This window comes from Nomascus leucogenys, chromosome 2 (genome assembly GCF_006542625.1).
Source record: "Nomascus leucogenys isolate Asia chromosome 2, Asia_NLE_v1, whole genome shotgun sequence".
Lineage (NCBI taxonomy): Eukaryota > Metazoa > Chordata > Mammalia > Primates > Hylobatidae > Nomascus > Nomascus leucogenys.
This window is the reverse complement of record NC_044382.1, coordinates 104,222,217-104,247,205: the sequence shown is the minus strand read 5'-3', so window position 1 is coordinate 104,247,205 and position 24,989 is coordinate 104,222,217. Positions and strand designations below refer to the sequence as shown.

Below are 24,989 nucleotides of genomic sequence, written 5' to 3'. Positions count from 1 at the left end.
ATTGTACTATAGTTATATAAGATGTAGTTATTGGGGCCGGGCACAGTGGCTCATGCCTGTAATCCCAGCAGTTCGGGAGGCTGAGGTGGGCAGATCACTGAGGCCAGGAGTTTGAGACCAGCCTGGCCAACATGGCAAAATCCCATCTCTAAAAAAAATTTTTTGGCCAGGCGCGGTGGCTCAAGTCTGTAATCCCAGCACTTTGGGAGGCTGAGGCGGGCACATCACGAGATCAGGAGATCGAGACCAGCCTGACCAACGTGGTGAATCCCCATCTCTATGAAAAATATAAAAATTAGCCAGCCATGGTGGCACATGCCTGTAATCCCAGCTACTCTGGAGGCTGAGGCAGGAGAATCATTGCTTGAACCTGGGAGGTGGAGGTTGCAATGAGCTGAGATTGCATTACTGCACTCCAGCCTGGATGATGGAGTGAGACTCCATCTAAACAAAAAAAAAATTTTTTTTTAATGTAGTTACTGGGGGAAACTGCATGAAGGGCAAATGGGCACCCATTACTATCTAAAATAAAATTTAAAAATATAGATAGCTACTATGAAATTGCTTTATTGACATGATTAAATATAAACTATAGGTGGTTAGAATTTAATATAAAAATAATTACAACATGAGACACTGCTTTAGCTTTCACCCCTTTGATCATTCCTCATGACTCCCTAACTGTTAATATTTTTATAAGTTTTTTCTTCTTGATGCTCTTCATAGAAAACTGAGTAATATCCATGGTTTCGGGGGCTGGCTCTATGTTGAAGTCCCCAGATCTTTCTGTCTGGCCCAGATGTCCCATTCAAACTCCAACTCTTTACTAGATTGCTCTTGCTAGATCTTTGCATGGTGTCTGACACAAAGGCTTTCAAGAACTATTAGATGAATGAATGAATGAATGAATGAATGAATAACTTTTAAAATAACTATAAGATATTTGTACTTGAAACTCTCAGAGTCTTCTAAATTCAAAATATAGCAAAACAAAACCAGTATTTCTTCCCACTATGCTCACCCACCAAACTTGCTCACTCTGGCAATTTCCGTAATTCTCCCATTTCTACTATTTTCCAATCCAGCCAAGCCTTTGAAATGTAAGCTGCCTTGGACTCTTCCTTCACTTTTATTTACCATATATGTCTAAGCAGTTATCTCTTATGTCCATTTTCCTCTCAAATATTCTTTATATTTGTCCCTTCTGTTTCATTTCTATGGCTACTGTGTTAGCATTTTTTGTTGTTGTTGCTAAATGTTTCTGATTTTTCTCCCTGCTCTTAGTCTTGATTCCTCTTCAGTCTATTTTGTGCACTAGTTCCTGGTAAATGTTTCCCATTGGCCAAGTCACCACACTAAGAGCATGATCATAATCTTTGATGCTACCTATGGAGTGCTCACTGTATACCAGGCACTGCGATACTTACTGTACATATATTATCTCATTTACTCTTTATGATAGCTCTGTAAAGTAGGCATAATTTATCCCCATTTTATAGATGAGAAAACTGAGGGTCCAAGAGACTTACAAATGTGCCACATTGTTTAAGTAGCAGAGCCAGGATATGAACTCAAGTTAGCCTAGTTACAATCATTATGAAACACCATTCTCCTAAATATAAATACATTTTGTTCCTTCATTAAAATATACCCAGCAGAACCTCAACCTGGCAAAAATAGAAGCTCAATGAATCGCCGGCATTGAAAGCACTTTATTAAATGAGTTGAACTGAGCAGGGCGCATGCTGAAAGCTCCCACTGACCTTCAAGCCTGCACCTTCTGTTTGTTCCAGCTCACAGTGCTCCACTCCCACCCCTTTCAAATCTCAGGGAGATTTTATAGTTATGTTGTTGCATTCAGGTAGTAAATGAATAGCCTTTTTTTTAGTAATTGAGTTGAGTTTGCTGTAATAAATAAATAAATTATGATAATTTTGTTGTTGCTCTCAGGTAATAAGTAGTAGTCTTTTTATTTTTGTAATTGAGTCCAGTTCGATGTAATAAACCAAATGTTAATCTCATTTCATTTAAAACTTCTTCCCATTCCCCGTTGAGTTTTGCTGCAGGCTTGGAAGTCTACAGTGGAAGAGTGAGGGAACTTTGGTCAGCTGCTTTTCTTCTCCTCATCTCTCCTTCTCCCTCATCGGTTTCTGCTTTTGGCCTCTTCAAAGCTGCAAGAGGGAAGGAGAAAAGGTAAGATAGGAAAAGCTCTTACTTAACTGCATGGTTATGACTGACATTGGTGCCCTTAGGAGTGGCAAATAGCCCAAGGTTATTTGTCTCTTGGAAGCCTTCTGGGAACCTTCTACTGCATTTCTGGCCAGATAACAATCTAGTCTCTGAGCCTCTAGGAGTCTGCCTGACACTGCCCCTTCAGATGGAGCCTGCTGTGAGAATTTCAGACTGGCTCCCTTCACAGATGCCTGCATCAAGTCCACAGCTTACTGTGAACTTAGCCTTCCCTCTCTTTACTCTAGACCATAACATGCTCATTTCATTCCAGCCCCACTGTCTGCTTATTTTCCTCTCGCACGTTTCCTCCTCTCTGCCAATCTCCATGTAATTCCCATGTAATCACAGTGCACACCTTTTTCCATGAAACAATGCCTTATTTATTCCTTCCCATAGTGATTTTCCCAAATGAAAGTCCCAAGCACTCTAGTATGTACCAAAAGAAAAAAGAAGAAATCAGTTTTACTTAAGAAGCTTGAGTACATATGTTAAATATTGACCCCAGGGTACACATCATTTTTAACATTCCATGTAATTAAATATGAAGTAGTAGGCATAGGCACTTCTGCTGCTTACTGAAACACATGATTGCCTCAAGGAAATGTACTTGTATAATTGTTTGAGCTGTGAGCTGCTTTTTTTTTTTACATGGAATGTCATTTTCATGGAATGTCATTTCATGGAATGTCATTTTCACTTGAAAGAATGACTGACAGAAACACCCAACTATGGTTATAGGGAGCTGGGTATTTGGCAGGTATTTTCTCGAATGTAAAAGAAGCGAGTCTGTCATTTCAAGGAAAACAATTGACAGTGTTTATTGCCAATGATAAATGTGAGCTTTAAAGCAAAAATTAGAACTTGGGAAAACTTGCATCCACAATGATGAGCTTGACAATTTGTGGTGGTTTTGTAGCTGTGGCTACACATTCTTCAATACAGCACTCTACAAGAGGCGGAGGTTACCTTCCCTCCCCTTGATTGTGGAGTTGATTGTCTCTAGTGATGAGCTATCACATTGACATTAGTTATAAAATGACTGTGGCTCCCATCTTGAGTGGACTATCTTGTTCTCTCTGTGTCTCTCTCTCTCTCTCTGTGTCTCTCCTTGCCACCCCTGTTTCTTTTGAACTGCTCACCATGAGACAATCCGCCAGGTTGTGAGGTGGCCCTGAGAGAGGGAAGCCAGCTGAGGACACACTCAAGCAGTAAGGAACTGAGGGTTCCCGGCAACCATGGGAGTGAACTTGGGAGTAGATCTTCTGAAGCAGCCAAAAGGCACACGAGTGAGCTTGGAATTGGACCATCTCTTAGTTGAGTTCTAAGAAGACCATAGCCCAGCCAACAGCTTGACTGCAACCTCTTGAATGATTTCAAGCCAGAACCACCTAGCTAAGCCACTCTTAAATTCCTTACCCAAAGAAACTGTGAGATAATAAAAGTTTATTGTTTTAAGTTGCTGAGTTGGGGTAATTTGCTATGCAAAGATATTGAGAGAACCAATATTATTCAAATAATCAATGCATGATGTTATAAAATTATGCATTAGTAAATGAGCCATTCAATGTGGAGGATAGATTTATAAATTTTAATGTAACAGAGCATAAAAAGTTCATTGATACGGTATTTAGGTTGCACCCAATCTTTAAGAAATTACCATTTTGTTTTGTTTTGTTTTGTTTGGAGACAGGGTCTTGCTCTGTCCCCTGGCTTGGAGTGCAGTGGTGCAATCCTAGCTCTTAGTTCACTGCAACTTTGGACTCCTAGACTCAGTGCGGCTCCCATCTCAGCCACCTGCACACCAGATTAATTCTTTTAATTTGTTGTAAAGACTGGGTCTCGCTATGTTGCTCAGGGTGGTCTCGAACTCCTGACCCCAAGCAGTCCTCTTGCCTCGATCTCCCAAAGTGCTGGGATTAGAGGCATGAGCCACCGTGCCGAGGCATCATTTGTTGCGTGCTGCTGTAGGATCAAGGAGTAATGCCCACTGTTATCTGGAAAAACTATTACAATACTCCTTTCTTTTACAATTACATATCAGTGTGAAGCAGGATTTTCTTTATATATTTCACCCAAAACAATGTACTGCAACAGCTTAAATTCAGAAGCAGATATAGAAAACAAATGTTTTCTATGGTACTAGACATTGAAGAGATTTGCAAAAATGCAAACAGTACCACTCAGCTTACTACATTTTTTATTTTAGAAAATAGTTATTTTTCACAGAAAATGTTATTATTTTGTTAGTTTTAAATGAATTGTATTAGTTTTATTTTACTATGTAAAAATTACCACAAGATTTAGCAGCTTAAAACAGTTGATATTTATTATCTTATTGTTTCTGTGGGTTAGGAGTCCAAGTGCAGCTTAGTTGGGTATCTCTGGCTCAGGGTCTCTCAAAAAGCTATAATTAAGTGTCAGTGGGGTGACAGTCATCTTAAGGCTTGACTGGGTGAGGATCTGTTTTTAAGCTCACTATATGGCTATTGACAGGACCCAGGTCTTCATTGCTGTTGGCCAGAGACATTGGTTCCTTGCCACATGGATCTTTCCATACAACAAGTCTCAACATGGTAGCTGGTTTTCCTTAGAGAGAGATGGGGATTCAGAGAGAGAAAGAGCAAGCAAGACAGAAGCCACAGCCTTTTTGTAACCTAATATCTGAAGTAACATGCCATCATTTCTGCTGTATTCAAGGGAATTAATAACTCCAGCCCACACTCAAGGGAAGTGGATTACACCAGGGCATGAAGACCAGGAGGCAGGGATCACTGGGCTATCTAAGAAGCTGCATATCATATGATTTAACAAATATTTCATACATTTCTCAGTGTCTGTTTCTAATAAGATAATTATAAATAGATATAACTCACATAAACAGAAGCTATTAGGGAGTTATCAACAATATGTAAGAGTGTAAACGTGTTTGTTTGTTTGTTTTTGAGTCAGGGTCTTACTCCATCGCCCAGGCTGGAGTGCAGTGGTGCGATCTCAGCTCACTGCAACCTCCACCTCCCGGGTCCAAGCAATTCTCCTGCCTCAACCTCCCAAGTAGCTGGGAGTGCAGGTGTGTGCCACCACGCCCAGCTAACTTTTGTATTTGTAGTACAGATAGGGTTTCACCATGTTGGCCAGGCTGGTCTCAAACTCCTGACCTCAAGTGATCTGCCTGCCTCAGCCTCCCAAAGTGCTGGGATTGCAGGCATGAGCCACTGAGCCTGGCCAAGCGTGTTTTTAAGACTAAACATTTGAGAACTACTGCTCTAGAAATACAAATATTGACTTGACATGGTAAAGCTGCAGGACATTATTCAGGAGTTGATAATATGTGCCTTACTTTTATTATTATTCAAAACCATAAACTCTTACCTACAAAATAGTATTTATAATAGCACTATGAGATACAGAAATTCATATTGAAATATAGTAGCCTTTGTCACATGCATGTATACAGTAGATGTGATATAAAGACTTCATACTGTATGTACTGTATATTTTTTCACATCTGAAAACACATCATTTAAATTTTTTTAAATGATGCCTATTCCATATATTAAATGCTTAGATTGGTAGCTTTCAATAATTAGTGATTTTATTATATTATTATTTTGTTGGATTGGTGTGTTATGTAGCTTCCTCTGGTGCCATCTCTGGGCTAAATCTAGAGTTGTCTTGGACAAATAAGAATTATCCTGCCCTCCCTGGTAGAAAGGGGAGGGCAGAGAGCTGTTCTTGTGTCTGTTTCTTTTTAATTGACTTCAGTTCAAAATAATTCTTATGTCAAAGTGACATATTTTGAAGTGGCATATTCTTCAATCCTTCACATGTAAGAATTATTTTTGTACAAAGTAATTGAGAAATCTCTAAGATGATTGGTTGGTATTGGCTGAAAATAAATTTAGTTTCATGGAAAATTTAGATAAATTCACACATAGTGAATTATGTCATGTCTGGGCTCCCTCCTGAAGAGGTATCATCATCAACTTGCTGGCAGTGTTGCGTTTAAAAGAAAGGGTGGGATGCATCCTTTAGCATTTTTATTTTTAGCACTGTTGAGTGAACACGATACTTTTCTTTTTTATAGTTATGTAGATTTACATAAAATGACCAGTTTTCTTTTTCATTATGTTTCAACATTGTTGGTTTGACCAAGGAAATTTGCTTTAGTAGCTAGGTGATTAAGTAATATACTCTATGACCATAGCTGAAGGGATTAAAATACAAAATCTATACTTTAAGTCATTCTCTGCAGCGGTTACCATCTAGGTAGATAAATCTAAGACTTCTAACTAAAGATCATAACAATATATGGAGCTTATATATACTTACATATATATACTTAAAATGTATGTAATACTTATTTATTTGCCTTTTTTTTTTTTTTTTTGAGACAAGGTCTTGCTCTCTTTCCCAGGCTGGAGTGTAGTGGTGTGAGCATGGGTCACTGCAGCCTTGACCTCCTGGGCTTAAGTGTTCCTCCCACCTCAGCCTCCAGAGTAGCTAGGACTACAGGTGTGTGACACTACACCAGGCTACTTTTTTATGTTTTGAAGACATGGGGTCTCGCTGTGTTACCCAGGCTGGTCTCAGAATCCTGGGCTCAAGCAATCCTCCTGCCTTGGCCTCCCAAAATTCTGGAATTTACAGGTGTGAGCCACCTGGTCTGGACTTCGCTTTTCTTGAAATGCTTCAATTATAGTTTGCCTATTTCCAACATGGAAGATTCTATCAGGAGATACTCAGCTGGACATTGATGACTACAGGTTGTTAAGATCCAAAAAAGAGAAAGATGTCAATTTAAAATATATTTATAACACAAAATTTTCTAAGGCTAAAATAAGACCTATTTTTTAATCAGGGGAATATTTAATATTATATATAGTTAACTTTTTCAAGTGTTACAGAATGTAGGTATCAAACATTCATCTCAAAATGTGAGCAAGTTACTAATGAAAGAAATGGTTTTTCAAGGTTTTCTTTATAGTTTTACAGCATATGTGTGTACTTCTAACATATTGTTTAGTTTTAAATGTTTTTGACCTTCATATAAATAAAATCTTTGCTTTTTTCTGTACCTTGCTTTTTCTCATTCAAAATTATTACATCCCTGAAATTTATTCATTATGTTGCATGTAGTTATAATTCATTCATTTTTATTGCTGTACAGCAGCTATTATGGATGTATTATGCTTTATTTATTAATTCTACAGTTGATGAATATTTGGGTTGGTTACAATTTCTTAATATTTCAATTGTAGCAGTGAACATTCTCATATCTAGGTCTCCTGGTGTTGGTGGGGATATTTCTAGATTTGGAAGCAGTGATCACAGCTATGGGTATCTTCAGTTGTACTTGATGATACTAATTGTTTTTTAAAGTAAGCATGCCAGTTTACATTCTCACTACCAGTGCATGAGCATTCCTGAGCTCTACATTATTGCTAGCCCTAGATATAATACAAAGATAATGAAGAAAATGAAGAATGCAAGGAAAACTTGATGAAAATACAATTTGTGGAAGATTTTAACATTTCTTTTTCAGTAATATATTTAATAGGCAAAAATTAGTGAGCTATAAAAGAATTGAATAATACAATCAATAAATTCAATGGATCGTATTCTTGCATTATTTGACTAGAGTAATATGTCTCCTTTGTATGATTTAGAACATTTGTGAAAAAATTGGTATGTAGTTGGCTACAAAGAGAACCTTAAAATCAGAAAAAGTGGAGATTTTATAGACCATATTCTCTGATCTAAAAGCCAATCAAGTAGAAAGAAATAATAATATAATATTAAATCTTAATTACTGGGAAGTTATAAAATGTAATTAAGATAGTCCTTGGAGCAAAAAGAAATCAAAGGAAGCATTGAAAAGAACTCTTCTTTCAAAAATAAATGGGATATAGTGAAAGGCATATTTAGAGTACTTTCATTATTAAAGAAGACAAACTAAAAGTAAGGGAACTTTGTACTTAACCTTAAATTCTTCCTGAGCATAGATTAAAGAAAAAGGAAAAAATATACAAGATCAGAAATAATATAGATCCAGAAGACTAAAAATTAAATGCAGTTCTGTGGCAATATATTTGAAATTTTTGCATGAGTATTTCTTAGTAAGACATAAATCACCAAAACCGGTCCCCAAATAAGAAAATTTTAATGTACAAATTGCCACATGTGAAAATTTGAAAGTTGGTGATACTAGCTTCTAAAAAGATATCAGGACCAAATATTTCTACAGCTGAGTTCTAACTAGCATTTTTTAAAAATATGTAAATTATGCCTCCGTTTTTAAGAAAGAAAAAGAAATTTGAAATATTCTGATGTTATTATTTCAGGCACCACTGAAAGATGTAAACCTTTTCAATTCATATTCACAAAAATTTAATACCAATCTGTTAAGTACAAAAAAAGCCATAGACCAATCTCACTTATGAATATAGTGGCAAAAATTATAAATGAAATCTAGCAAGATATCAAAGGAATACACTGTAATCAAATACAAATTCTTTTTTCCAAAAATGTAAAGATAGTTTAAATATCAGGAAAGCCAGTACATACTTTGCTATGTCAACAAATTGAGGGGCAAAGGTGATCATATTCATAGATTATGAAATGGAAGTTGATAAAATTCGATAATCATTCCCAGCAGAAACAAACAAAACCAAAATCGGCATAGAAAGAAACTAAATATGACAAAGATTATTTAGAATAATGTTTGGTGTTGGCTTCAGTAAACAGTATAATATTGAAGTCATTTCATTTTAATTGAAAACAGGAACAACATAGGTGATCCTGCTGTAATAATTATTCAAAATTGTTTTAGAAGTTCTAGCAAACACAATAAAATAGGATAATAAAATAATTGGCATTAACATGGAAAAAGAAGAGATAAAAATATCTTTTTTTAACCCCTTGAAGATACTGAATTTGTAGAAAGTCTGAGAAATTAGCAGAAAAACTGGGATTAACATAAGGAAAAAAAACACTACTACAAAGAATGAAAGAGTGAGAATCTTGCCTTAACAGAAAGTAAAACATACTATTAAGCCACGGTGGTCAAATCAGTATTTTAATGACATAGAAGGAGACAAATAGATCAGTGAGACAGCATAGAAATCCCAGAAATGGTTCCCAACATATATGTGTGTATGTGTTTATATATAAATGTATATGACAAAAATAGTATTTCATACCAATGAGAAAACGATAGTTTATTTAATCTGTGGTACTAAAACAGTTGGATATTCAGATGGATGGAAGTAACAGCCTATTAAAAATAAAGCGTTAATGGAAGGAAATGTTGAAATAATAAATGAATTTTTTTTTTTTTTTGAGACAGAGTCTTGCTCTGTCGCCCAGGCTGGAGTGCAGTGGCACGATCTCGGCTCACTGCAAGCTCCGCCTCCCGGGTTCACGCCATTCCCCTGCCTCAGCCTCCCGAGTAGCTGGGACTACAGGCGCCCGCCACCACGCCCAGCTAACTTTTTGTATTTTTAGTAGAGATGGGGTTTCACCAATAAATGAATTTTTAAAGAAAAGAAACAGAAGAAAATTAGAGAGACTACATGTATAACTGAGGGCCTAGAAAAAAACTCCTTAAAAGGAAAATCAGAAGCTTTAAAAAGAAAAGACAGTTTTATTTGACTATATATAGATTTAAAAATAAACCAGAAATATTGTTTGTCTTTTAAAAATGTGTTTCTTAAAGGGTAATTTGCTTTCAATCTATAAAAGTATTGGCTTCACTATAGTTTGAGAAGCTCTTATTTAGGCTATTCATCTATCTCCTGTATTTCTGGGAAACTGGAAGATAAATCTAAAAGTTAGATCATGCTGGAACTTTTTTGGCTGGAATATATCATAGATGGTACATACTTCATATTGCATTACATTAGGAAACCCATAATATCTGTTTGTCCCATATTAGTGATATCAATATTGATCACTAGATTAGCATGATGATGGCCTGATGCTTCCATTGCAAAGCCCAAATCATCACAACCAAGACCAGTAGGAACCAGCTCAAGCTAGCCTGAGTTTCCTTTTAAAAGGACTCCATTAATCTTCAAAGTTATTCTAACTTTTTGGCATAAGATCTCCCTGGCTCACCTTGTGCTTATCCTGCCCCAGACTTGGTATCACATATTTCTTTAAGGAGTCCTGGTTCATTGTACTAACAAGTGGTATTAAAGCCCAGAATTTAGATACCAGGGTCCTCTTTTCTTTCTTTTTTTTTTTTTTTTTGAGACGGAGTCTTGCTCTGTCGCCCAGGATGGAGTGCAGTGGCGCAATCTCGGCTCACTGCAAGCTCCGCCTCCTGGGTTCACGCCATTCTCCTGCCTCAGCCTCTCTGAGTAGCTGGGACTACAGGCGCCCGCCACCACGCCCGGCTAATTTTTTGTATTTTTAGTAGAGACGGGGTTTCACCGTGGTCTCGATCTCCTGACCTCGTGATCTGCCCGCCTCGACCTCCCAAAGTGCTGGGATTACAAGTGTGAGCCACCGTGCCCAGCCAGGGTCCTCTTTTCTACTGGGTTGGCCATGATTCTAGCCATTTCAGCCTGTACATCTAGGAAAAATATATTCTTAAGAATCATGAGTTTATGATGATATTTCCAATTCTGTTTAACATTGTAGCATTTTACATTGTTCTTTGAACTTCTTTTTTTTAGCTTTTATTTTAGCGGTTCATATATAGGTTTGTTATATAGGTAAACCCTTGTCACGGGGGTTTGGTGTACAGATTATTTCATTACCCAGGTATTAAGTATAGTACCCAATATTTTTTCTCATCCTCTCCCTCCTTCCAACTTTCACCCTCAAGAAAGCCCCAGTCTCTCTTGTTCCCCTCTTTGTGTCTATGTATTCTCGTTGTTTAGTGCCAACTTATAAGTGAGAACATGTAAAATTTGGTTTACTCTTCCTGCATTATTTTGCTTAGGATAATGGCCTTCAGCTCTATCCATGCTGCTGCAAAAAAACATTATCTCATTCCTTTTTTATGGCTGCATACTATTCCATGGTGGGTATACATTTTCTTTATCTGGTACCTCATTGTGTTTTTGATTTGCATTTCTCTAATTATTAGTGATGTTGAACATACTTTCATATGCTTGGTGGCTGCAAGTATGTCTTCTAATTGAGTCTTCTCTTACACTGGAATTTTTGATTCCTAACATTATTAACCCAATAATGTGTTTGTCCTGCACTATAAGAAAAATAATTTCAAATAACAAAACCAATATTAATATAACAAGAAAATGACTGAATGAGACTTAACATGTCTTTTTGGTTTATTGTCCTTGGAATGTCTTGTACTGTGTTTTAAATTCACTCCAAATCCTTTCTAGGTGTTATTATATAATGAATTTGATATACAGCTTTAAAAAAATTTTAGGGATTGCTTTTTAAAAATAAGCATTTTTGAAATTGTTTACATGTATATTCTTTTGATCTCTACTGCATTACATATCTACATTTACCTTACTCATGTATTTATCAATACTACCCCCAGAAACCTGCTACACGTTTATTTTCTAGTCTCAGAGATGTACAATAATAGACTGTCTGCAATTAATTATATACAATAATGGACTGTTTCCAATTAATATAGTCGGTATTATTTACCAGAAAACAGCAGAAAGGGAAATGTTCTTATCGTGTCTGTTTTCTGTTCTTATGGAGCTCATAGCGTGTTGTTGGGATGTGTCACATGAGCCAGTATTCAGTATAACGGGTTACAGTTTTTAAAATGTAGTGCTTTGTGGGAGAAAAAGTTTTCTTTCTGTAATGTTTGATAAAACGTGTGTGTCCATGTGTATTTATATGTGTGTCTTATGTGTCTTAGGTGCTTGCATTTACATATATGTTAATTGACTCCATAATGAATTTTTTAATGATAAAATTTTTCAGCTTGGCTGAGATGTAACTAACAGATTTTATTGTATTCATTCAGGAAGGTTTTTAAAATTATTATTTTTATATATTTAGGGAGTACTAGAGCAGTTTTGTTATATGGATATGTTATGAAGTGGTGAAGGTTAAGCTATGAGTGCAATCATTACCCAAATATGGTACATTGTACCCATTAGGTAATTTCTCATCCCTCACCCCCTTCTACCTTCTCACCTTTCTGAGTCTCCAGTGTCTATTATTCCACTCTCTATGTCCATGTTTATGCATTATTTAGCTCCCACTTATAAGTGAGAACATGCAGTAATTGACTTTCTGCTTTTGAGTTATTTCACTTAATATAATGGCCTCCAGTTCCGTCTACGTTGAGTAAAATGCATGATTTCTGGCCAGGCGTGGTCATACCTGTAATCCAAGCACATTAGGAGACCAAGGTGGGAGGACTGCTTGAGGTCAGGAGTTCAACACCAGCCTGGGTAACATAGCCAGACCCCATCTCTATAAAAATTTTAGAAAATTAGCCAGGCATGATGGTACATACCTGTAGTTAGCTACTTAGGAGGCTGAGGTGGGAAGATCATTTGAAACCAGGAGTTTGGGGCTGCAGTGAGTTTTGATCACACCACTGCACCAGCTTGGGTGACAGAGATACTGTATCACAAAAAATAGACAAGATTTCATTCTTTTTTTAATGGCTGAATAGTATTCTATGGTATATACAAACCATATTTTCTTTATTCAATTACACATTCATGCACACTTAGGATGATGTCTTTGCTATTGTAAAAAGTGCTGCGATAAATGTAAGAATGCAGATATCTTTCTGATATAATAATTTCTTTTTCTTTGGGTGGACACATGGTAGTGGGATTGCCAGATCGAGTAGTAGTTCTATTTTTAGTTCTTTGCGAAATCTCCATACTGTTGTCCATAGAAGTTGTACTAATTTACATTACCACCAACCATATGTAAGTGTTCCATTCTCTTCATTCTCACCAACATCTGGAAAGATTTATTGAGTGTCTATCATGTAAAAGCACTGTCTAGGTATTGGAAATACACCCTTGAACAAAACAAAGACCCAGAACTCAGGGAACTTATATTCTGATAGGGGAAACAGACAACAAATAAATCTGGCCATTTTTGCTTCCTACCATCTAACCAACTCTCAGCAACTCCCAAACATGGGTAACAATGCTAATGTTGCCGATTCTCTCTTCTATATAGCCTGTTACTTTACTATAACTATTTGAAGACATCCGTTAGTCTTTCCCATCGCCTGCTCCTTATTAATGGTACCCAACTGGAATTGTAAAATATGGTAATTATTTATGAGCTATGTAGCAGGTATTTATTTTTGCTATTAAAATGATTATTTGCCTTGCAGGAGAATTTTATCTAGGGCTATTTTTAAAGAATATGCTCCCCTAATACATTTTAAATGATTCAATTTACAAATTTCATATTTACACACAAAAGGCTTCAAATTCTTATTAGAATGAGAAGGTCTATACATTTTCTCTTGTGACCCAGGATTTCCCAAGCTTGGCCAACCTATGATTCAAAGTGGGATCACAAGAATAATGATAACCTGGATTTCACTGGCTTCGCCCTACCTGCAAAACTTCAATCTCTACAAAGGTCTGAATCTGCTGTCTCCTAAGTATTTTTGGGAATTCCCACAGGGTGTCTAATTATCAGGAACAAATCTGGTAAGCAGCCTGGCGAGTGGCATCTGCTTGGCCCTTTTAATTATTTCTGTGAATACCATCATGTTTCCTTTGGGATCTGCTTCGGTTTTGGCTATTTTGTGGACACAATAGGTACCACTACTGATGTAGTAACACTTTCAAAGAGACAGAGTAGGTACCACTACTGATGTAGCAACACTTTCAAAGAGCCAGAGGCAAAGTCCGAGAGAATGCCTCTTTTCCCTTTTTTGTTTTGCTGTCCGTGAAAGGAATACCCTAGTTTTATAGCTAACTTGTGTCCACTGCCTTAGAAAGTTTAGGAAGACTACTTAAGGCTTATCTTTTCCTCCCATCTACTCCTAATCCCTGTGGAATGTGAGATCGAGGATAGCTCTGAGGGACATACCCCAGGCTGTGCTCAGAATCACATCTCTCCTCTGATTATTAAGGCATTGCTACCAGATTGGATTTTTCAGAGTGGGATGCCTTACTGAATCTGAGTTACCCCCCAGGAGGGTCCTGCAGTCTCATGCATGTAGGATTTCATCAGGTTGCCCCATCAGTTCTCCAACATCAGGACCTGTTTGAGTCTTCAATAGTAGATGTTGAGACTTCTTCTGCACACTCGATTGATTTATATAAAACTTTTCACTAGTCTCTAAGGAAGGTGATACACAATCATACTTTCAATTCATGTCATAAACTTGTTATTTAATTAATTAGACATAAGTGAACAATCCTATGGAAATAATATTTCCTAGTTTTTTTTTTTAACTTGGAGGTTTTTGGGGGCTTTTTACTACTAGATTCCTTTCTAAGTCTCATTTGTGTACATATAATTTTGGATGGTTATAAACTATATTGTTTTACATAATTTTTTGTAAATTAGTTTTACCTACATAGTTAAATATAGAATCCACATTTTACAAACGTAATGAATAGAAACTTTTCCATAGTTTTGAGGTAGCAACCATTTAATGAATGTTGGGTATTTGAATTATTTCCATTCTATACTATTCAGAATAGCCCTGCATATATCATATAATGACACAACTATCATTATAAAAACTATTATTGACTGGGCACGGTGGCTCACGTCTGTAATACCAGCACTTTGGGAGGCTGAAGTGGGTGGACCACCTGAGATTAGGAGTTCAAGAACAGCCTGGCCAACATGGTTACCTGCCTCTACTAAAAATACAAAAATTAGCCGGGCGTGGTCGCGGGTGCCTGTAGTCCCAGCTACTCAGGAGGCTGAGGCAGGAGAATCACTTGAACCTGGGAGGCAGAGGTTGCAGTGAGCTGAGATCCCGCCACTGCATTTCAGCTTGGGTGACAGAGTGAGACTCCATCTCAAAAGAAACAAACAAACAAATGAAAAAACTATCATTGAGGATTGACAATTGGTATTGGTGGATATTGGTAATACCAATGTATTTGTATTGATACTTTTAGATTGTGTTCAAAACATTCCTAACTCACAGGATTGTTAAGTGAATTAAAAAAGATAAATGATGTTAACTTAGGCCCTAGCACAGTTACTAGTACTTAGTTGGACTTTAATCTATATCAGTTCTCTTCCTCCAGATAAAAAGTTTTAAAATTACTTTGACGTGTTTAAGCATTTGCCACTCATTTAGATGTGCATAGTCACAAAGCATGCTGTGAGCTGGAGGACATAGTACTGGGACCAATAGAACTGATCTGTTTATCGGGTTAACATCCAAAGGGGGTTACTTTGAGTCCAAATCCTTCATCTAAGGCCAACAACAATTCTCAAAGAAGTCTCACGTGGCAGATAGGTTTTGAGGATTGGTAGGTAATACATGAAGTGAGGAGTATGACTTCATCTCTGATGAATTTGAAGTAGGTTTGAGGGAAGGATCCAATTAGGAAGGTTGTCAGGGTTCCAGCCAGTTTGGTGCAAATCAAAATGCTGAAACCCAGGTGAATCGGGCAAGTCCAGCGTTGACTTTTACTCAGGTTTTGCAAAATTTCCAAAACCAAAAGGTCAGTGCATATTTAATGAAACCTGCCACTTATTGGGTATTTAATGTTCATCAAGTATTGTTTCCTTTTTAAAAGGTAAGAGGCTTATAGAACTTATGTAATTTGCCCATGGCAAAGCCTGGTAAGTGATAGAATTGAAACTCAAACCCAGATCTGACTGCCCCCAGATTTCTATATTTCTATCACTAAGTTTATACTGTCTATATGTGAATTATGTAAAATGTTCACTTTCCTCAAAGCTGTGTGCAAAACAAAGGTTCTGTTCTTCTGTATTAAAGCTTTTTAAGTACAGATAAATCTGTACAGCTGTTATAAAAATTATTTGGAGATATTTTTAATTGTTTCCTAGTTTATTTTATAATTATGGGGTACTCTTATGCACTCTAAAGAATAACATAATGAAGAATTAACAAGAAAAAACAGACATTGTTATTTATTTTGTCTGTTTATTTTTATCTGAAATAACATAAGATGCATAAGGTTATTGGCATAAGAAGATAATTAAACACAAACAAAAATATTATAAGATCATAATGTAAGTGCTGCAGGGTGAGATTTTCTTATTCCATCACCGTCTGTCATTTTTCACCACTCTACTTCCGGGGAGAGGGCTCTTAAGTAAGAAAAGACAAAAAGGACGTTGCTAGCAAACACAAAGAGTTGGTTATGCTTTAAGTGTGGTAAACATTAGCCGGAGAAATGCTTTTCCTCTAGATTTGTTAATTTTATAGGATGCCTAGGAGGGAGAGGACTGATGAAAAGAGAAGAAAATTGGGTAAAAGCAGTTGGGCAATGACATCGGAATCAGTGGATAAAAAGAACTAGGGGATGATGGAAGGGAGGAGAATGGAGAACAGGGAAGAAGACCAGAAAGAGAAGGATCTGCCAGGTGTTCCTCTGCAGTGGACGCTGATGACCAACTATCTTGCTAGGACAGATAAAGTATTTCATTATCTCATAGACTCCCAGCATGTGTATTCATCATTGTCTAGTATGATTTTCTTTCTACCAATGGATTGCACTTTCCAAATCTTAAGGGCATTGTTATCTTAAGCATGAGAGTCATGAGAGGCAAGCAGGTTCTATTTTGGTTAGGAGAGGTGAATGTGGTATGGTGGAGGCTGTTCTAAGGCAGATTGTGGACTAAGAACACCATGAAAGCTGGGGATTTTCAGGCTTCCCATGCTAGAGGAATCCTGGGATGAAGATTGCTCTTTCCCAAACTGTTCCCATGAAGAAACTTTCAGCAGCCGTGGCTTTATGCTTGCTGAAGAAAGTGGTCTAGCTGCAATTAAATATGAGGGCTTCAAATTAGAATGGGATTCAGGTTAACCAACTATTTCATTCACACTAAAATATAACTAGGCTGTCGGCTGGGCGCGGTGGCTCACGCCTGTAATCCCAGCACTTTGGGAGGCCGAGGCAGGCGGATCACGAGGTCAGGAGATGGAGACCATCCTGGCTAACATGGTGAAACCCCGTCTCTACTAAAAATGCAAAAAATTAGCCGGGCGTGGTGGCAGGCATCTGTAGTCCCAACTACTCGGGAAGCTGAGGCAGGAGAATGGCGTGAACCCAGGAGGCGGAGGTTGCAGTGAGCCGAAATTGCGCCACTGCACTCCAGCCTGGGCGACAGGGCGAGACTCCGTCTCAAAAAAAAAAAAAAAAAAAAAAAAAAAATATATATATATATATATATATATATATTATGTATATAAAACTAGGCAGTCAATCAAGTCTGCACGGTATCAAGTTCTTCCCGTATTTGGTCAGGGGAGCTAATGGTCATCTGACGTGTGAGGATACTAGGAGGGTAAAAGATGAAGAAAAGAGATTGAGATTATAAAGCAGAGAAACAAAAGACTTTACAGTTTTGCCTGAGTTTGACCTAGTGATCCTCATTGGTGAAGCAAAAACAATCTATTCAGAAGTCTTTCTGAATTCACTGCTGGTGTTTCTTTTCTATTTGGCATCATATATAAAGCATTTCTTTTAAAGCACACACCAGTTTTTTTTCAAATGGACCTTTGTTCTCAGATGATCCATTATTTGTGGTATCACTGCAGAATTTGGGACAAATTTCAACTTATTTCATAGAACTCCTTAGTGTACTTTATTATTCAATCCCCTCACTCCTTCCCTTATGCCTGCAAACACACTCTTCTTCCTCTCACTGCCAGAGTGATGTCAGAAGATTCTGTAGCAGGTTCTCCGAAGCCTATTGTGCAGTAACAAAGAATTTCAGCAGTGAGCTGTGAGTTCTGTCCTTGCTGGCTTTCCCAAGTGGAAGGCTACCCTCATCTTTCACTAATGGCAGACTAGGACAAGCATTACCCGGGCCTGCAAGCTTGTTAAGCACTAGGAACCCAACCAAGAACTCACCATGCCAATCAAACCTGTTGGAGGGATATGTGGGCAGGTGTTGAAGAACTTTTCTGGAAGAAGTACACACAATCTTGTTGTAATGGGCATATGGGTGTGGGAACAACTGGGAATAAGATCCCCTAGGGTTCCTTTACTTTCCCAGTCATCTTGGAATTTGATCAAGTGTTTCATGTTCTTTTGAAACATTTAGGGGACGTTTTCAAAGTTTTCTTTTTCCTAACCTCTTTTTGTCTTAGTCGAGGGGATCCAGAAAGCAATCATGGACTTTGTAGATGAGTTTAAAGATGAATTTCCCACCATCCTAAGATTATCACAGTCTAATCAGGTAATGTGATTTTATAACCTTTAAAAGGAATAGAAAAAATATATTCTATTTTTAGTATCATACCAATTATTTAATGCTTGATTTTGAGATCAGTGCTCAAAACTTTAGAAAACACTAATTTTGCCTCAGAAAAACAAATTTCAAATATTACTCATTAAGAGGGGTCTTTGGGAAGCAGAGAGGTTGTGGACCAAGAAGTGAGGTAGATTGAGAATTAAGTTTAAAGACAATAACTATGTCATTAGGGTAAACACCTGGCAGTCTCTCATCACTACAATTGCAATGCAAAATCAAAAAAATACCTAGATACACTTTAGCAAAAATCTATATCAATTAAATCAGTGCAAACACTTGAGATAAATTGTAACAATGGAAAGATAAATACGACATGGATGTGTGTTTAATAAGGAAAGAAAACAGTAGTATCAATTTAAATAAGGTATACATGTATATTTTTTAAACCTCTGTTCCAAAAAGGATTTGAAACAAATAAAATATTGGGAGTGAAGGAGGAGGGAGGTGTATATTTTGAAGAGACATTAAGTCAGGAAAAAGTAACAACTTGTTTAGGGAACACATGTAACCTAATTTACTCAAAGGAGTAAATTAAAATTAAATTAAACCCAATTTACTCAAAGGAGCTCTTAATGGAAAAATGTGGTTCGGTCATTTTGATCACAGTTGGAATAGAATATGCTGTGAAGGTACATGGTACAGTAACAATCCACTTATCCAGAAGTCAGACTCTTGGCGATGTCAAACATGAGCTGTATAACCAAAACCTGGCAGTTAACAAAAAGCACTCTAGTAACACAGTAATCACAAAGTATACATATTTCATTGCAAAGGAGGGGTATTAGAGCTAACTTTAACCATGCCTGCAGACAACCAGCCATCAGACATTTACTAAACACCTCACTATTGCTTGGAACTGGAGAGAGGAAATACAGAGATAAACAAGACTCGATCCTTTCCGCCAATCAGCTTAATCTAATGGAGATAGAGTTGTAAATTAGTAATTGCATTAGAATATGGTAAGTGTTACATCTCTATATCTAATTTAGAGGAGTGAATGACTCTACTGAGGAAGGTCAGAGAAGGCTTCATGGAGGAAGGATGCTTTTAAGTTGGGTCCCAAAGGATGAATAGTAGTTTTCAAGGTAAAGAAAAGGGTGGGATCAGTGGGTATGGGCAGGGGAGCATATTCCATTGGCAGTGGGCGTTAGGTCAAAAAATAGGAAACAGCATAGCATGTTTCCAAAATGTCAAATAAATATAAATTAAAGGCATGTAGGATAGAAGGGCTGAGATAGGAAATAGTAGAAAAAGGGGTGGAGGTCTTTGTATGCCATGTGAAAAAGACTGGACTTTCCCTTATATGTAACACAGATATCAGTCACAGAAACGTTTTGGGCTTGGAAATGACATTCAGTTTGCACATCGAAAATACTTTTTTAGTGGTAATGAGATCCGAATGGAGGCAGAGCTTCTAGGAAGATTTTGTTGCAAATGACAGCTAGGAACAAGGACATTAACATTGGGAATAGAATGGGTTGAGCATAAGAGATATTTAGCATATTTTGAAACTGACAGTGTGGGGTGAGAGAGAATGTGTAAAGGTTGAGGAAGATTCTGGATTTTGTGGGTGGCTAGAAGAATAGTGATCCTGCTAACTAGGACCAAAGACAAGATGAGGAAGAGCAGCCTTGGAGATAATGAGTTTGACTGGATCACAGTTTAAGGGGTCATGCCACATCCTGTCCAAGCCTTGGAGTTGAGTTATAAATTGCATATGTAGGTTGGAAGCTCAAGAGAAGTCCGGCTGAAGATGTATATTTGGGAGTCATCAGTGCATAGTGTGTTGTTATAGTGTATAGTTAAACCATGTATTTAACTAACTATAGTGTACATTTAAACCAAAATGGCAATCATCACTGCTCAAGAAGATTGTGTAGTAACATTAGGGCATAGGATAGAACCCCCGACAATGCCATTGTTTAAAGGGTTAGCAGGGCATCAGAGAAAAGAAGAGAATGAAGAGAATGAAATTCTATGAAAGCCATAGAAGTGGAGAGAAAAAGGAGAGAGGAATTAGCAGCAGTCAGAATCCTCAAAGACGTCAAGTATGGGATACATTTTTTAAAGTTATTTTGCATGTCAGTAAAAATTTAGCCAACACTAAGTGGATAAAATTTTAGTTACCCAGAAAATTTACTTATGTGGAACCCCTCATTCACCGATAATGGTTGCTGTGACTTAAATTCTTATTTAGCAAAAATAATTTTCTGTTCTGAATAGAAGGTAATCGTTATATATGCAGATGATTCAAATTACTGAGCCCATGCATTTCTAAAAATAAGTTAACTGGGCCAGGCGTGGTGGCTCAGGCCTGTAATCCCAGCACTTTGGGAGGCCAAGGCAGGCGGATCACGAGGTCAGGAGATGGAGACCACCCTGGCTAACACGGTGAAACCCCGTCTCTACTAAAAATACAAAAAATTAGCCGGGCGTGGTGGTGGGCGCCTGTAGTCCCAGCTACGCGGGAGGCTGAGGCAGGAGAATGGCGTGAACCCGGGAGGCGTAGGTTGCAGTGAGCCGAGATTGCGCCACTGCACTCCAGCCTGGGCGACAGAGCGAGACTCCGTCTCAAAACAACAACAACAACAACAAAGTTAACTGATATGCATTCTTATTTACCATTGAATCGGATGAGTTTTAACTGTCAGGACCTGCTGAACTCCCTTAGCTATAGTAGAGTTCTGGGACTTGTAGAATGGACTCCTAGATGGTATAATAGAAGACAATACTGATTTAGCCTGTAAGATAATAGCCCTGGGGGAAGTGGACATTCCCAGTATCAGTCATCATAGGAAGAGGCGGTCATATTAGATACAGGACACCAGAACTTGGAAGGTTGGTCTTAGTGTCAGGGGAAGCAACTGCTTTCTGCCTTTGGCCGGCCCTCTCTTGGGTCTAGTGTTTGAGGAGGGGTGATACTAAAGTGTAGGAATCTGCAGGCGCAGTGCTAAGATGGCATCCAAATGCTGGTCAGATCAGCTAAGCATGAGAGGTAAGGCTTAAGAGTTTCTGAGGGCAAACTGGGTTTTCTAATGCTGTATCTTAGACTTGGCATCCAGTTGCTCCCCCTTTTTGCATTCCCCTAGCCTTGGTATAAAGTCTTTTGAAACACTGGAGACTATTTTGGCTATGCTCTGGAGTAGGAAGGAGAGAGATGGGCAGATGTACATGCCTGGTCAATGTCAAATAGCTCAGGCCAGCACAGTAGTAGTTACTTAGAAGGCTCAGGGTGAATCCTAGGAAGCCAGAGACAGGCATGGAAAACCTTGTTATCATTTTCAAGTTTTGATTCTCCCACCATTGCTGAAATCAGAGAAACCGGGGTTTTATTTAATCAAAGAAATGGCAACTTCATTCATTCATTTCTACCTTCTGAATAGCCTCATCATTAGAACCATAAGCATAGTTTATGGTGACATCAATTGAATATTATGATCCCCAAAGATAAAGCTGTGAGTTCCTATTTCCAACTAATTGAAGTAATTTCCTTATAGAACTTTATCCAACTCAAATAGGAACATAATTAGTTACTTTATTTCTCATTTTCAAAACACTTAATATTGCTGTTTTCCCACTATTTCCTTTGAAGAATGTGTTGCTGAGATTGGCAAGAAACTTGAGTAGTTAGGGGATATTATCACATATTTGAGGTTATTTACCCTTCAAATATAAATTATGTGGAAAACATTACTAATACTCAGTTGTTAAGCAGATTATTTTTAAAAGGTTAGATTGTAAGTGCTGCAAATTTTTTTTATTTCCAGGATGATCCATACTTCCCAAACAGTGAAAGGAATGGTCTTAAAAATTCTTAAAGGGCTTTATTAATTGGGTTGTATCTTAAAATTCTAAATTTTGTGATTAGTATTTAAATCTCCCCCCCACCCCGCCCCCAGGCATGTATTTATTTAGGAAAAGGCCATCTTGCTGGCCTAGAACAAAAAAAGATTTGATGGGAGTGACGATGGAATTTTTATGGAGGAATATACCTAGAATACAACCAGAATAATGATTACTAAATCGTTCTTCCTGGATAGATTTTGAAGGAAATTTTCTTTTTGAGGCTAGGAAAGTTACTTTTATTTTATTTTACTTATTTTTTTGAGATGGAGTCTCACTCTGACACCCAGGATGAAGTGAAATAGTGCAATCTCCACTCACTGCAACCTCTGCCTCCTGGGTTCAAGCTATTCTCCTGCCTCAGCCTCCCACTAGCTGGGATTACAGGTGCCCGCCACCATGCCAGATTAATTTTTGTATTTTTAGTAGAGACAGGGTTTCACCAGGTTGGCCAGGCTGGTCTCAAACTCCTGACTTCAAGTGATCTGCCCGCCTTGGCCTCCCAAAGTGCTGGGATTACAGGCGTGAGCCATGGTGCCTGGCCAGAAAGTTAATTTTAGAATCTTGGCTTGAGATGATGGCTTCTGGGGTTCAGTTCTTTCCACCCCTTCTGTCCTAACCAGCCCAGACAACAGCCTTAGTATCTACTTCCTTAGTAAAGAGTAATTTTTAAAGTTTTACACTTCAAATTTCAAAAGATTTCCATATGATGAATTTAAAATAGTAAACCTTTAAATTATGTACTACAATTGGGTATCTAAAAAATTTTAATTTAGATGCTCATTCTTGGAATAAGAGAAAAATATCTTAGGATAAATAGGGTCAATTTTTGTGAGTTTTTAAATATGAAGGATGAATATATCTTTTTTCTGTTATCTTGTACTTAACCATATACTACAAAATAGAAGTTGTAGACAGGACATATTAGAATCCATGCCAAAAATTTTGGAGTTTTATGCCCTTAGATGTACTTTTCTGAATTCTCTATGCTTTTTTTTTGTTGTTGGTTATTGTTAATGTGTGAAAAAACTGCTAAGAAGGCACCAATGATGTTTGGAAATTACCTGTGATGGCATTTAGGTTTCTGAAAGTAATGAGACTATGACTGTCACTAGAATGCTAATTCAATTATATTTTTGTCTTTGGTGAGTTGTTTCTTGTGGAGAATTATCACTATTGTGAAAGTTATAGAATTGTGAACTGAAAACTTTCTGTGTGGTTTCTAATATTTGGTATTTTTTTGATGTTTCTCAAGATTGATTTGTTTTATTTTCTGATACTCTTCATTCATTAATTCTGACAAAGATAGAGTGCGTATTACATGCCAGACACTACTTTGGCTCTGGAGAAAAAGAAGCAAGCTAAATGGATATAAAACACTTACAATTTATATTCCAGTCAAGTAAAAAACAATGAACAAGGAAAATAAACAATATAGTACATTAGTGTAAGTGTTACGGAGAAGAAAAACTATAGCAGAGAAGAGATGCAAAATCAAGGTGCAGGGATAGAGAGCACAATTGATGATTTGGGTAGAGTGACCAAGAAGGTCTTAGTGGGAAAGCAATTCTTGAATGAAGATGTGAAGGAAGTGAGGGAGTGAACCTTGGGATGCTTAAGGAATCAAATAGCATAGCTAGTGCAAAATCCCAGACACCTAAAAACTTCAACAAGTTTTAGGGAAGGGAAGGAAAGAGAAAAAGATGAGGCTGAACAGGTGAAGAAAAGATAAACTTTGTAGGGCCTTGTGGATCACAGTATGTACTTTGGCTTTTACACTGAGAGCAACTGGAAGCCACTGAAACAGTTGAATAGAAGGAAAATATGATCTGACATAAGTTTTAATTAGATCTCTCTGGCTGGTGTATTGATGAACAGAATGAAAATAGGCAAAGGTGGATGCAGAGAAACCACTTAGGAGGCAAATTCACTAATCTGGAAAATACATGATGGTAGAATTCAAATATAATAGACTGGGTACTGTACTGGGGGTAATGAGAAGTGGTCAAATTCTGGGACAAGGTAGAGAAAGAATTTAGTAAGATTTTCTGACAGGCTAGTTTGACAGATATAGAAGAGTAAAGTTCAGCATCATAATTGCCAATGACAAAGAAATGGGCATGGCTGTAGCAAGAAGAAAATAAAAAAAGAAAAGCAAGATATATATTTAAAGAGTAGAGCTCAAATGGAGAAATCAGTTAAAAGAATTCTTGTTTACTTAATAGTTCTTTAAAAATTCAGTGTGCATTTGGTACAGTGTACACTGCTCGGGTGATGGGTGCAGCAAAATCTAAGAAATTACCACAAAAGGACGTATTCATGTAATCAAATACCAGCTGTTCCCCAAAAACCTATTGAAATTCAAAAAAAAAATTTTAAGTAAAAATTCAGTGCACAAAATATGTAAATCTAGGAGGAAAATGAAACATTTGTATCTTTTGGCTGATTACTTCAATTCTTGATATTTATCCCAGGGGGAAATATATATATATATATATATAAGATTTAAA

At 37.3% G+C, this 24,989-nt stretch overlaps 1 protein-coding gene across 2 annotated transcripts in view; it reads left to right on the top strand.

Moving 5' to 3' along the window:
• Positions 1–18,078: 18,078 nt before the first annotated feature.
• The window catches only part of SPATA9 (spermatogenesis associated 9), a 31,337-nt gene continuing 24,426 nt past the window's right edge, over positions 18,079–24,989 (top strand). The window contains exons 1-2 of one of the 2 annotated variants that reach the window (XR_001115307.2): positions 18,079–18,270; positions 18,473–18,561. Coding sequence is in view for 1 of the 2 variants with exons in the window: in XM_003261625.3 (XP_003261673.1) it covers positions 18,235–18,295; positions 18,473–18,561 (150 nt within the window). In the remaining variant the exon portion in view is untranslated. Of the gene's footprint in view, positions 18,296–18,472; positions 18,562–24,989 lie in introns of both variants that reach the window. The other variant, XM_003261625.3, reaches the window with a different exon arrangement.